The sequence below is a fragment of the Spinacia oleracea genome, chromosome 5 (assembly GCF_020520425.1).
Source record: "Spinacia oleracea cultivar Varoflay chromosome 5, BTI_SOV_V1, whole genome shotgun sequence".
Classification (NCBI taxonomy): Eukaryota; Viridiplantae; Streptophyta; class Magnoliopsida; order Caryophyllales; family Amaranthaceae; genus Spinacia; species Spinacia oleracea.
This window is the reverse complement of record NC_079491.1, coordinates 47,991,581-48,004,993: the sequence shown is the minus strand read 5'-3', so window position 1 is coordinate 48,004,993 and position 13,413 is coordinate 47,991,581. Positions and strand designations below refer to the sequence as shown.

General features: G+C 40.0%; 1 protein-coding gene across 1 annotated transcript; it reads left to right on the top strand.

Moving 5' to 3' along the window:
- Positions 1-8,952: 8,952 nt before the first annotated feature.
- LOC130461105 (uncharacterized) lies at positions 8,953-12,136 on the top strand. Its single transcript, XM_056829041.1, has 2 exons — positions 8,953-9,273; positions 11,764-12,136. Exons 1-2 carry the CDS (start codon positions 9,045-9,047, stop codon positions 11,934-11,936), a joined length of 402 nt encoding a protein of 133 aa, XP_056685019.1. The 5' UTR covers positions 8,953-9,044; the 3' UTR covers positions 11,937-12,136.
- The last annotated feature ends 1,277 nt before the right edge of the window (positions 12,137-13,413 follow it).

Sequence of the window (13,413 nt, the reverse complement as noted above, 5' to 3'; positions counted from 1 at the left end):
GGTGTATGGCGCAGTCTGGGAATGTGATTTTGATCGCGCGCTCCTCGTTGAAGTCTATTTTTTCGTGAGCCCCCAAGCACTAGGGCTCGTTGGTTGTTTTTCGCATCTTGTAACCATGTTTGGGGTCATGCTCGTATGTGCGAGCGACCTTCTATAGTAGTGTGCTACTCAAAGCCGTGGGGTGCGACTTTCAGTGAAGAAATCGGCAATTTTCAAGCCGAAATATGGCAGGGCCCAATAGAAGTTAGGGCCTTTTGAGCCTGGATTTATTTTCGGCGCCCAGGCCTGGGCGTTGAAATAATTCACGCCCAGGTGGGGCGTTGAAAGTGTTGTGTGGGCTGATCTTTTGATGACACAGTTGGCCTCTTGTTCATTCGTTTATTTCACTTATGTATTCTTTTTCTCTTGTTTTTTTCTTTATTTTTAGAACGTGATGATTTTCTTGAGAAGCCGTAGCCGATTGGTGGACTACGGTGCTTGTCGCTTTGGGGCGATTATTTTAAGGAACTGTTGCTCTTAAGGTGTACAGCTATTGCAATAGTCGGGTGAGTCTATATGGCCCGAGGAACATACCTTGAGGTGTAAGAATTTGACCGCTCTTATATTTTTCGAACGTGTTCGTGAATGATGATATGTATGTGCGAACGAGCGTTCATAGAATGGCCGTTGTGTGCGGTCCATTAATCAGTTTGCTTGAATCATTTTTTTTTTGATCAATGACTGATTTTGAATAGTTTGCTTAGAAGCTTGATAGGGTTTAGGCCCATTCATGAAGTGGGCTCAAACATCGTGCCCTTTCGATTGTTCAAACATTTGCTTCGAGATTTTTTTTATTTTGCCATGGTTGTTTCGTAGCTTGGAGCTCCCAAGTATGCAGGTTGGGATGCTTTCCTTTTGGCGTACGATTTTCGTAGGTTCTTTCGAGAAAGATGCTTTGGGGTTCCGCTCGTGTAGGTGCGAGCTATCCCTTTCGTGGTAGGTAATATTTTGCTACCCTTAATCCTTAATGTAGAAGTCGTGTGGCTTGCATTTTGAATTTGGGCGATAAGTAGTCTTTGCCTCTTTTACACATGCTCTTTGGTCGTGCCTATATTAGTGCAATATGCCTTACTCTCCTTTTAGACTTGTACCGTGGGATGGTTGAACTTATGGTGCGACGTAGGCTTGTGTGGCCTAACGGCGTGTCTTAGAACATTCCTCCAGGTGTTGGGATTTATTTTTTGCATTGGAGTATTTCATCATGCCTTGTTCAGGTGCTTGAATAAGCGTGGGTTTGCACGGCTTATTACTTCGTTCGATGCGAGGATTCATAAGTGTTTCTTTCTTATTTTTATATCTGGGAAAAACTTGGCTAGCAGAAAGATTCAGCGCCCAGGCTAGGGCGTTAAAGATATCGGCGCCCAACTCTGGGTGTTGAAAATGGATTTCTGGGCAGAACCTTGACAGTATTTTTTCTTTCGCTTTTGCTTTGGAACGGTGTAGACTGTGTAACGGGCGCTTTATAGGGCGAGCGTTATGTGCAGTGGTTTGATCGGAGTTTTGGTGACTCGCGATTTTCAGTTACCCTTGTTAGTGGGGTGACTTTATATATTCTAAGTAGCGCTTAGAATTTGGGAGGGGTTGTAGCCATTCTAAGGTTCGTTTTACACGATCAAAGCTTAGGATTGTGTATGTATAGCATTAGCGTCGAGAATTTGCGATAAAATCGTCATTTCGAGCATTTTTAGAGTGTTTTTCTCAAGCCTCCAATTGTAGCTACGGGATTGGCTTGGTGCTATAATGCTTTGCATACATTTTTTATGCATTCATGGTGACACGGATCATGAATAGTTTGAACCAGACTCGTTTAGTGCGAGGTCTGTTCTAGTAGTGATTTTGCTGCTTCTCTTGTAAATGTCGTGTTGTGCGACATTGCCATGGTCAAGGTAGTCACATGTCGAAGTGTGCCTTGACCAATAGCTAGGTGCCTTTCTTTACCCATAATCATATTTAGAAATCTTTTGACTCACTTGCAATATCGAGACAAACGCATACTTAGATTAAACCAACGACAATTTATTATGTTCGAAGAAGTCTTTAAAAATCATTTGAAAATTATTTAAAATCCGAGTCCTACTGTGTACAATCCGAGGTGTCCTCAGTAAGTTGACTTATAGAAGGGTTCGTACAGGATTACATGAGTGAATCAAAATACTGTTACGATTTTTGGAATGTTGTCTAAGGATTTGCTGGAAGCCAGGGTGCAGGCGTCAAGATATACTTGTGCCCGTTTGGCATGTGCTTTAGGCTTTTAGGGCCATATTTTCCAGAATTGCGGGAATATAAACCGTTTTCAAATTGACTTAGATTTACTTGGTGTATGTCTGCACAAAAGGTCAAGGTATACTTAGTTCTTTCCCTAGTTCTTTCATTTCAATTTTTAGCCCTCAGTTGCTGTTATGTCTTCCCATTAATGATGTTTTTGATTTCGATTTTAGATGCCCGTGTCATATGTCTGAGTAGGGTGAGCCTTGGTTAAGTGCCAAGTCCTATTGACAATGTCTGATTTTTTTCAAAGGAGATTAGCAAGCATTTGAATTACCACGAACGGATACCCTGAGTTCGGAGGAACGATGGGGCGATGCCGTAGAACAATCCTCTTTATTGCAAGCTTACTGCCCTTACTATTTGTTGGCGATCATGACTGTGTCTAGTGGTGAAAGAAGGTCTTTAAGCGAACGACTATGTCTAGTGGTGAAAGAAAGTCTTTAAGTGAGTTAGTTCGCTTTAGGGAGGGTCAAGTCGAGTACTTTAGAGGTCATGGGCGCTTGCGCTAGCCCCCATTCAATTGAGGCAGAGCGATCTTTTGAGTCTTGGCTATGCGCCTAGGAGTGTGAGTGCTCCTTCTGGCAAGGTACGTGCCTTTATTATTTTTCGATGTGTGCTCATTAATTTTGGCATCTTGGTGACTTGGATTCTTCCTTTGACTTAAATTTTTCTTTCGACTTGGGTTGCAAGTAATTAAATTTCAACAAGGGACTTCTATTTTTATTCTTGTTATTCTATAGGCTTTAATATTTTTGCAAATTGGTTGGACCGAATCATGGATTGCCTACGTATCCGCCTTAAATAGATTTAATTTGGAATCAGGTCTTGCGTAGTTCTTAGCCTAGAAAATGGTTTCATAGAATGCTGATTTTAAACAAGTATGTTCTGAGGTGGAAACATATTATTTGAAACGGTAGAATAAGTGAAGTTCATTATTATTTTAATAATCTGCTGCCTTGCCGTAAGCCAAAAAATTTGTTTTATATTTTTTTGAGTACATGTATTTTTTTTGGTGGTACGTATATCTGAATACGTGCTGTACCCCCCCAAGTGTTCGTTATTTTTCCGTGCATGTGCGGATAAAATGAAGGGCACTTCTGGACAAATTTTAGCAAGCAGAGAGATTCAGCGCCCAGCCTGGGGCGCTAAAGATTCCGACGCCCAGCTCTGGGCGCTAAAAAATGGTTTCTGGGCGGATATTGGTTTTGTGCCAAATATTTGTGAATATTTTTTGTGCGCTAAATGTTCTTTTTCTTTTTAAATGAATTTTTAAAGGCGCTTTGCAAAGTTCGCTTTTTTATTATTTATTGTTTTTTGTACTTTTCATTTGTTTTTTCTTTTTATTCGTGACTCAAGACGGCTTGAAAGATGGGTTGAATGAGATAGGATAAGTTGTATAGGTATGAGGATTACATCAACCAAGGCCAATGAGTAGCATAGGGACGGCTCAAGGGTATATCAACAGGACGTATCCAAACAAGTTATATGGTCATTATGCTAATGGTGGTGTAATAACAGGTTTTGGGCTTTGGAAATAATGGGTATGACGCACGTGTCAATGGCCGTGCGTGGTTTGCAGTTGACAACAAGTTCAAGAACAAGAGTCGAGGTAATGGTTTCTCGGGTTATGGCAATGAGAACATGGATGGGTTAGATGAGCTGAACAGGGGCCCAGAGCGAAGGCGTCTAAGAGCATAAGGATTAGAAAGGGTAGACATCGTAGAATTTTATGATTTGGATTGGTTGACTCAATTCTTTTCCTTCGTTTACTTAGGTAAATGTTGCACTACGGGATAAGTATTCCCTGGCTTGCTCTTTTCGCTCTCCCTTTTCTCTTTCTATTTTTTCTTTCTTTTTTCCTTGGGATTCCTCCCTAACATAAATTCTTCAATTTTTAATTTGGGCTAAAAGGTAGAGGGTTGTGGTCTTTGAGTCACGAGGCGAGACTGAGTGAGCCTCGTTTGGTAGGCCTATAGTGGACCTTTAATTTTAGTAGGCCTAGGGTGGACCTTTAGCTTTAGTAGGCCTAGGGTGGACCTTTTAAATTGTCTTACTTTGCAAGCGTATTTAGTTGTTTCTTAAAAGGTGCAAATAGCGTAGATTCAAAATGTTGTTTTTACCTTATTGAAATTTAACGAAAGAATTACATCGAAAATGTTTTTGTTTCTTTTCAGATTCTGGTTTCCGGGATTTAACTGGAAGTTTTGATTTAGACTCAAACTTTCATTAATTTTTCTGATTATAACCCGTGTATGAATACAAGGAGGTGGCCTAGACTCAAAATAATGACATGGCGTGAGCCTGCAATACTTGACCAAGCGACTCTCAGACTTAGGCTAATTGGACCATAACTTTCGTTGGTTGACACTTTAGGTTTTAACCCTTGGGTGTTCATTTGTCATGCGCCATTTTGCTTAATGTTGGCAAGGTAGTTAATTGGGGAGATCAAATTTTTATTTTTTGCAAGACTAGAATCATTAGTGCGGCTTCTCTCTTAGTGTGTATTGCTTTACCCCAATGGTAGCTTTATGGTATGCCGATTTGGGTATTTTCATGGTTGGTCATGTTGCATTCATGGAAAATCTTTTAGTCCGTACTTAGTAGTATTTCAAGGAGCGAGTGACTCGAGAGGACTATGATAGTCGTGACCCAATGTGATTATAAGCCTTGGGGCCATTTTTCTTTGCCAATGGTATTAACACCTTAGGTTCACTTTGGGGGTTGTGCGACTATGGGGGAATGATTTCCAGAATGTGACCATTTTCATTTTGCAAATACTATAATATATTCTTTTTATTGGTGAGAGAGAGTATTGAGGCCGTGGATTCCTAGCAAGGGATGACAATTACATATCGGTGCTCATTGATTTAAGTGTTAGGAAGGGAGACTCAAATATGGTTTAACCTTTTAATTTGCAGAACGACACCAAGCATTAGGACCGATTCTATGGATAAGACAACTAAGACTTAGGATTTGGATTGTATTTTGGCATAGCCTAGTCTAGACTCGGATTTATTTGAAATTTATTTTTTTGAAGACTTTATTCGAACATTTATTTTTTGAATACTTCGCCCATGTGACATTCAAGGTTTAATTAGCATGCTCGGCTTTGGTGCCGACCATCGTCGTCGTAGGAGGCCTAACAACGACACAAAGAGTTATTTATTTTTTTACAAGTCGCTTTTAGAATCGAGTGCTTTTTCATACGCCCTCGTAGCAATTGTTTTTACGAAAAGTTTTTTTTTGCTACGTATATTTTTTATGCGCGGGCACCGAGGCTAAATGTGCCTGACCAAAGGTCAGGCAGCAACTTCAGCGCCCAGCAGTGGGCGTGAGAAATATTGGCGCCCAGCCAGGGGCGTTGAAAATGCGTCCCTGACTGGTACTCGTTTTCTGTTCACGTATATTCTTTTGTTTTATGCGACTTAATTTTGCGTGCTTGCCTAATAACGTCCTTTACGCGTTGTGCAGCGTTTGTGGGATTCGCTACAGGCCATCCCGAGCGTCGCTTGTTTTTGTGGCGATCGTTCGGGCTTGCGGAACACGTATTTTGGTATAACTCTTTGGAAAATTAGTCTATGAATGTTTGGGCAATTTTTAAGGTCGTTGGTTTTCTAGCATTATTTGTCTAGCATTATTCCTACACACAATCATAACATAGTTCGCTACACATAACTACATTACAAACATAGATTTGAAAATTAAATATGTCACGTAGTTTATGATAGGCTTCTATGGGTAGTATTTGCGCCTGGCTTGGTACCGCTTCTATCGTAGATCCAACACATGCCCCGGTCGAGGTAGTGTCTTCAACAGACGAATTTCGCTCAAGAGGCCAACCCGCAAGTGCAAGCCAAGGGGGCATGCAGGCGAGAGGGACCTAATGGGCGAGCGATTGGGTTCGGGATAGGTGTACTACCTGCACAAGTACCGAGTGGGAAACATGCGCGGCGTATGCACCCCCCTATTGGCGAAAAAAGGTATCCTTAGTCCCAACTCCCGAGGGAGCCGAGATTCGTTATGATGTTCTGCCCGTTCACATTAATATGCTGATTTTCAGGTCGTCCCAACTTGATGGGGAAATAAACGCAGGGTAGGATCGTTTCGCCCTTCGGCTATTTTGATTACCTACAAGCACGAGTATTTCCTTCACTATCCCCAGTGGAGTCGCCACTGTGAGGGGGTCGAAAAAGCGCGAGGCTAATGCGTGACCTTGTCCCTCGTGGGTGTGACGATTCTTTTTATTCAATCAAGTGTAATTGGATTTCCTGTGAGTATACACCCAATTGACTAGTAATATAGGAGTCGCCATTCAGTTTTTAACGACAATGAGAAAAACTGACAAAACCCGGTTATCGTGACATAAAGGGAGTGCAATTATGTTTGACCACGACGGCCGTAGGTTCCCTTGTGATCCCTGGTGTGGGGATCTCTCAATATACACCCGCAAGGTAGAGATTGAGGGTTCGGGGGACTGTAACTACCGAGAGGAATAATTTGCTCGTCGATAACTCCAGAGGCAGGATATCCTTACTAGCTCAGCATAAATAATTGAAGGGACATGCGTTAACTATTAAACTAATCTGAATTGATTTTAGCAATATGCAACATATAATACTAATTCGATCGTGATTATCTGATTTAAATAACATTAAGGGACCTAGCATGATAATCCGATTTCCCAAAAATATTATATTCGTTAGGCGTGATAGAACATTCAGATTAGGTTTGTTTAACAGTTCATAAAAAGGGCGAGGAAAGCAGTTAAATCATCGAAAAGGGACACATTACGACGCACCCTTGAGAGGTGCGTCACGGTTCTCAGAAAACTAACCACTTTGACTTTGCTATTTCTCCTTTTTATTTAACGAATCTCGATTATGGGACAGGATACGTTATGTTCGATTTATGGATCGATTGCGACAGAACGCGTGAACAGTTTCGCAGCGAGAGGCTTAGGCTAAGGGGTTTAGAGTCAATACTCAGAATATATTATGTGTTGTTGTGTGTTGTCTTTCACGTCGAAACTAGGGGCCTATTTATAGGGAAGAGTTCGTGGAAAGATAGAGTTCTAATCCATAAAGAATTAGGAAAAAACGCGTCCCATGTAATTTCGGCGCCCAGCTCTGGGCGTTGAAAATAGAGATCCGTGTAATGTCAGCGCCCAGGGCTGGGCGTCAAAGATTTCGGCGCCCAGCTCTGGGCGTTGAAAGTGATGTCTGGGCCGAATTCTTTGTCAGATTCGGATTCCTGAAATCCGTAGAGTTTGAGATTAATTCGAGTCTTTTAGCGCGTATCAATTTTGTGACAGAATGCGTCTGGTCCCGTTACGAACTCTAGGCTCGTTAGGATTTTGATTAATACGTAACTCTTATTTCCGAATCCTATTAGGAATAGGATTCTCGCGGTTTTCTATCTCATTTAGGATTTATGTTGGAGTGCAACACCTAATTCTGACAGGTTTCTATCTTTTATGATTTGCCACTTTTAGACGCTACCTTTTACGGCAGTTACTATTTTTAGCAGGTTTCCATAAATAGCAGGTTTCGGGTGAAATGAAATAGGGAATCGAGATTCGTTTATTTTATAGGAGATGCGTTGTCAAGTGGAGTTTTTATGCTTTCATCATCGAACCTTTTCCTTGCGGGAATGGGGACAAAAGTAGGTGTCTACAGCCACGTGTTAGAAAATTCTAGCGCTGGTCAATTTATCCATGCGTTTTCTAGATTCTTCTGGCTTATGTCGGATTCTATCTCTTTTTCACGGTTCTATCTCTTTTACAAGATTAGTTGGAGTGCAACTCTTATATTTTCTAAGAGGTTAATTGTAGTGCAATACAATCTCTTAGGATCTATCTTATTTAGTTACTATAATTGGTAGCTGTTTGGAATGGTAGTTACGATAAATAACAGTTACTATAAATGGAAATATGGATTCGGGGATCGCTCCAGTCAGTCGTAGGATGTTCGTCGCTTACTTGGGAAAGCATTGACAAGTGGATTCCGGTTTCATCATCGAACTTACCGCTTATGGCCAGGGGTCAAATGTAGGCGTCTACATCGGCTGAAAGCTCGAGCTCAGCGCTCGAGCTCAGGCTCATGCTCGAACTCGCGTAAATTAAATGAACATGAACAAGGTATTACTTGGCTCGTTTTCACCCCTATTTTGAATACCTTTTTTTGCACTTTGTATATACCTAACTATCCATTTACTTTGTGGTTAACCTACCTTTTCTTTTGTTGATTCATAAGCATTGTCGTCCTTTTAGAAGTTATACTAGTATAGTACCTTGCGATGGACAATTTATCATCTAAATATTAATTTTCAATTAAATCTAAACTATAGTATTATCATCATATCATTAAAATAGAACTTATAGATATTCTCCTATTTAATTAAGGACTTTTGGTTAGAAATGACATTTTATAAGCTTGTTTGTTTGAGAAATGACCTTATATAAGGAATGTGGAAATTTGAGGCCTTAAACAATTTTTTTTGTTTAATAGGACCTTTAGTCGGATAATGGTAGTTGAACAAACTTTTCGGCATTGATTTTTCCACATGGCCGACACACGACCTTTAAAAAGGATAACAAAATAAAATAAAATAATAATAATTCTCATATCCCTCCCATTTGCTAAATGACTTAATGATAACCCTTTAAAAAACCCCAATTTTTTTCCTCTCTCCTCTACGCGAAACCAGAGTAGATTCTTCTGCTTCTTCACTCGACATTAATGCTAGAAGGTGAAGTATCATCTCGCAATAACTTCAACAAATTGGGAAAAGACAATCATTTCTCTCTCCCCTGTCATTTTCTTCAACCCAAAAATATTTGTCCTTTCACTAATACTCGTCCTTTCTCTGCAATCTCTGCGAAAATGGTGAAGAAGGGTCAAAGCAAGGGTAAAAGGAAGGAGAAAAGCAAAGACATCATCTTTACTTTGAGAAGAATAAACAAACCAGGCAAGATTTCTTTCCCCAATTTTTTTTTACCACTTTTGCAATTTTTAGTTAGGTTAGGGTTTAGTGGAATGTAAACTGGGTTGGAAAGGAATTAATTAACTAATAATTAATTAATAAAATAATTAGTTAATTGTTAAGTTGGTTAATTTATTTGTGAACAATGTATATTTGAACGCTATTTTTCCCTAAATTTCATTCGAATTTGCCCTAATTTCAATCGTAGTTGGCCTAAACTAAATCGGATTAAAACATGTTTATGTTGATTAATACGCCTCTTTTGTTGTTGCATAAATCTGAAATGTATATATTTTGCTGTTGGGTTTTTTGTGTTTGCAACAGGTTTATTGGTAGGATAACTGGTAGATTATTCGGTTTATAAATTGATGGAACCGATTAATATTAGGATGTATTACGGGGGTACGTCGGTTTGTTACTAGGAAGGAGAAAATTACATATGAGAAAGTGGTAGCATTGCACCCTAATGTAGATGAAGTATGGTGCTTTGAATTTGTTGATTGGGCCAATAGGGCGTTGAGTTACAAAGAGGTTGGTCAGTTTTGGTATAGGGAGCATGAACATAGCTTTTTTAGTGGTAGGATAGAGCTCAAGGATGACAGTGATATTCCAAAATTTTTGTTTTCAAGGGAAACATATGAGTGGTATCACTTGTACATTGTGCATGATGCTGTAAAGAGCAAGGTAACAAGGTATGTACCAAATGGAGTGTACACAGATTCAGAACCTGAGGGGGGTCCACATTGGGTAGCTTTATAGGTAGTGAGTCAAACGTTGGTGGTGAGTCATCACAAAGAAGTTATGCTAATAAATGATAGTGAGGAATCAAATCCTAGATCTAACTCCTCCAACAACAAAACACATTCCACAAACACTCTTCACTCCCTCTAAAACTCAGTTGTTGTTACTCCCTCTCAACAAAAAACCTTGATGCGGTCACTCCCCCTTCACACAAAAAAAAACCAGCTTCTCCAAACCAATATGATTCCACCAGATCTGATATCAACAACAACATCAACACCTCCAATCTGCTTTGTAGCTCATCAAACACATCAAAAAACAGAGAGAAAACAACGGTGTCCCTTGAAACTATTGCTGAATAGGATGAGTTTGCGTATAGTGGAGAGCAGCTAGAGGGCGAGGAAGGTAGTCAGGTTGAGGATGACAATGATGGTTCACATGATAGCGATGTGGTTTTGAGTGAAGATGATTATGAGGATGACAATGATGATGATTGGTTCACTACCAATGCTGACCTTGATGTCACAGAGATTGATTCTAGGAATTTAGAGGGGGGTTCACATTCACAGTGATAACCTTGATGTTGGGAATTAGGATCGGAGGATGGTGAAATTAAATTGGGTGAGGTTGAAGATCTAAATGATGGAAGTGAGGATGAGGTGCATATCTTAGATGGATCTGATGGTGAAGAGGTGAGTTACAACGTGTTCAATCCTATAACAGACTTAAAGAATGGGGTTAAGCTAAGTTTAGGCATGAGATTCCCTTCTAGGAAAATTATTTAGGAAAGCTTTAAGGAATCATGTCATCGAGAAGGGGTACAATTACTATTTCTTGCACAATAAGAGTCATAGGATAACTATTTTGTGCTAAGAGGTGTGACCGTGAGTAAAAAAATGCTTAAAGGGTGAGATGCACTTGTAATAAGAGTAGGAAGTGCAATTAAAAGGTCCATAGTAAGAACGTCAAAGGTGAGAAGACTTTTCAGATAAAGAGTCTAAGATTGGAAAACGTGTGTGTGCATCAACATGACAACCCTAAGGTGACTTTTAAGTACTTGGGAGAAAGGTACCTAGAAGATTGGAGGAATGAGTCATCTACAAAGATGGAGACATTCATGAAAAGGGTAAGAAGAGAGGTTAAATCAGAGGTGGGGTATTACAAGTGTTATTACGCAAAACATATTTCTTTGAAGATGATTTATGGGGATGATGTAGAGGAGTAGAAGAGGGTATGAGAGTATGTGGATGCAATTAGGAAGTACAACCCAGGTAGTACATCAGTAGTGAAGCTTGAAGGCATAGAAAAAACACTCCCTTGTTTCATAAAATGTACATATGACTACAACCATGCAGAGAAGTCTTTATAGCCGGTTATATGCCAATTTTAGGAATTACTGGTAGCCATTTGAGAGGGCCATATACTGTTGTTGGGAAGGATAGCAACAACAACATATTTCCAGTATCATGGGTTGTGGTTGAAATTGAAAATGTAGAGGGGACTTGGTTCCTTGATCTACTAGTGAAGGATATTGAATCAGTGAAGGATCCTGTCACATGGTCGGGTCCATGAAAAGGATAAATATATGGATGGTGATGGCGATGATGCGAATTTCATGTCTAACAAGCAGAAGTTATGTTATCTCCTTGATCTGTTGATTAATGTCCTTAAATTTTCAGTGTTAATATGCAATTTGTTGATGTTAACCTTGTTGTTGTTTCTGCTGTTTTGCAGGGTTTGCTTTATGCTTTCAGGATTGTTGTTCCAAATGCAGAGACAAGTTATTGCTGCAGACATATCGGTGCAACTTCAAGTTGAAGTTCCCAAGGGAGACATACAGAGAGAGCTTTTGGAAAGCTGTCAGGGCTTCTACTAAGGCCATTATGGCCAGTTTGTGTGTAAATTAGTATAGGGTTAGATTATTTGTGTAAACCAGATGGCATATTGTTAGACTAAGTGTAGTGCATGTTAGTATATGGTTAGCTTATATCAGACACGAGTATGTATCCAAGTTTATGACTCGGGAACTTATATCGGAAACAAGTACATGTCCAAGTTTCTGATTCGGGAACTTATATCGGACACGAGCACATGTCCAAGTATCTGACTCGGGAAATTTTTTAATTACCTTCTGCATTTTTGAAGTTATATCTTTGTTAACATTTTCCTTTGGTTTTTGTTTCATTTCAACATCGTTTTGATAGAATTATGGCTGAGATTAAGGAGTTCAATTCAGAGGCATATGAATTCTTAAATGCTATTCATGTAATCCAACTGGTCTAGGCATGGGTTTAGTTTTAGGGAAAAATCTGGGATGTTGTTGAACAATTGTTGTGAGAGTTTCAACAATGTTCTGAAAGATGCGAGGGAAAAACCCATATTGTCTTTGATGGAGTGGATTAGAAGATATATGATGAAGATATGTTGTGCAAAGAGGGAGGGGTTGAAACAATTTGATGGTGTGATTATCCCTCTATTGTGAAGATGATATTGAGAGGGGATAAAAGGAGGTGAGCTCAATGAGGTTGATTCAAGCTGATTGGCATGTGTTTGAGGTGGATTATGATGGCGATATATTTGTTGTCAATCTTGAGACAAAGACTTGTGGATGTTATAGGTGGACACTCACGGGGACACCTTTTTGGCATGCACTGGCTTGTATAGCCTAATAAAGAAGGTTGAATTATAAAGATTTTATGCATCCGACATACCATGTGAAAACCTATGCTGCCACATATGCACCACACTTCTGCTCCAAGCCAGGGGAGAAACTGTGGGACAAGTCTCCTCTTCCACAACCACTTCCTCCACCATTCAAGATGATGCTTGGAAGGCCTTCATAGAGAAAGAGGAAGAAGGAAGCTGGTGAAGGAAAGGGGAAGTAGGAGAAAAGGCCAAGCAAGCAAAATACTTTTAGAAGATGTGGAGGGTCGAGCCACAACAGAAAAAGTGTGTGAGGCCACCAAAACCACAACTAACTAGTCCTAAACCTAAGGGTGGAAGATCTAAATCTACCTAGGAAGCAAGCACTTTAGAACCATAGTCTGCTCAAGCCATCTCTGATCCACAACAACCTCCTAGAAACAGAGCCACTGCACCACAAGCAGATCTAGTGCCACTGCACCACAGGCAGCTCTAGTGCCACTGCAACACAACCATCTTAACCCACCTCTGCTCCATAGCCTGCAAAAGACAATAGAAATGCAATAGCACCTGTCAAATATGAAGGAAATAATGCCCTTGGTCCAAGTATGCATTCTATGTTAAGTCTAATAAATGCGGTTCAGTATTAATTAACAAGTTAATAATTCAGTGAGATCAAGTGAGCTGAATGCCTAGCTAGAGGCCGCTTCAGTTCAAGTGGAATTAATGATATTAATCCAC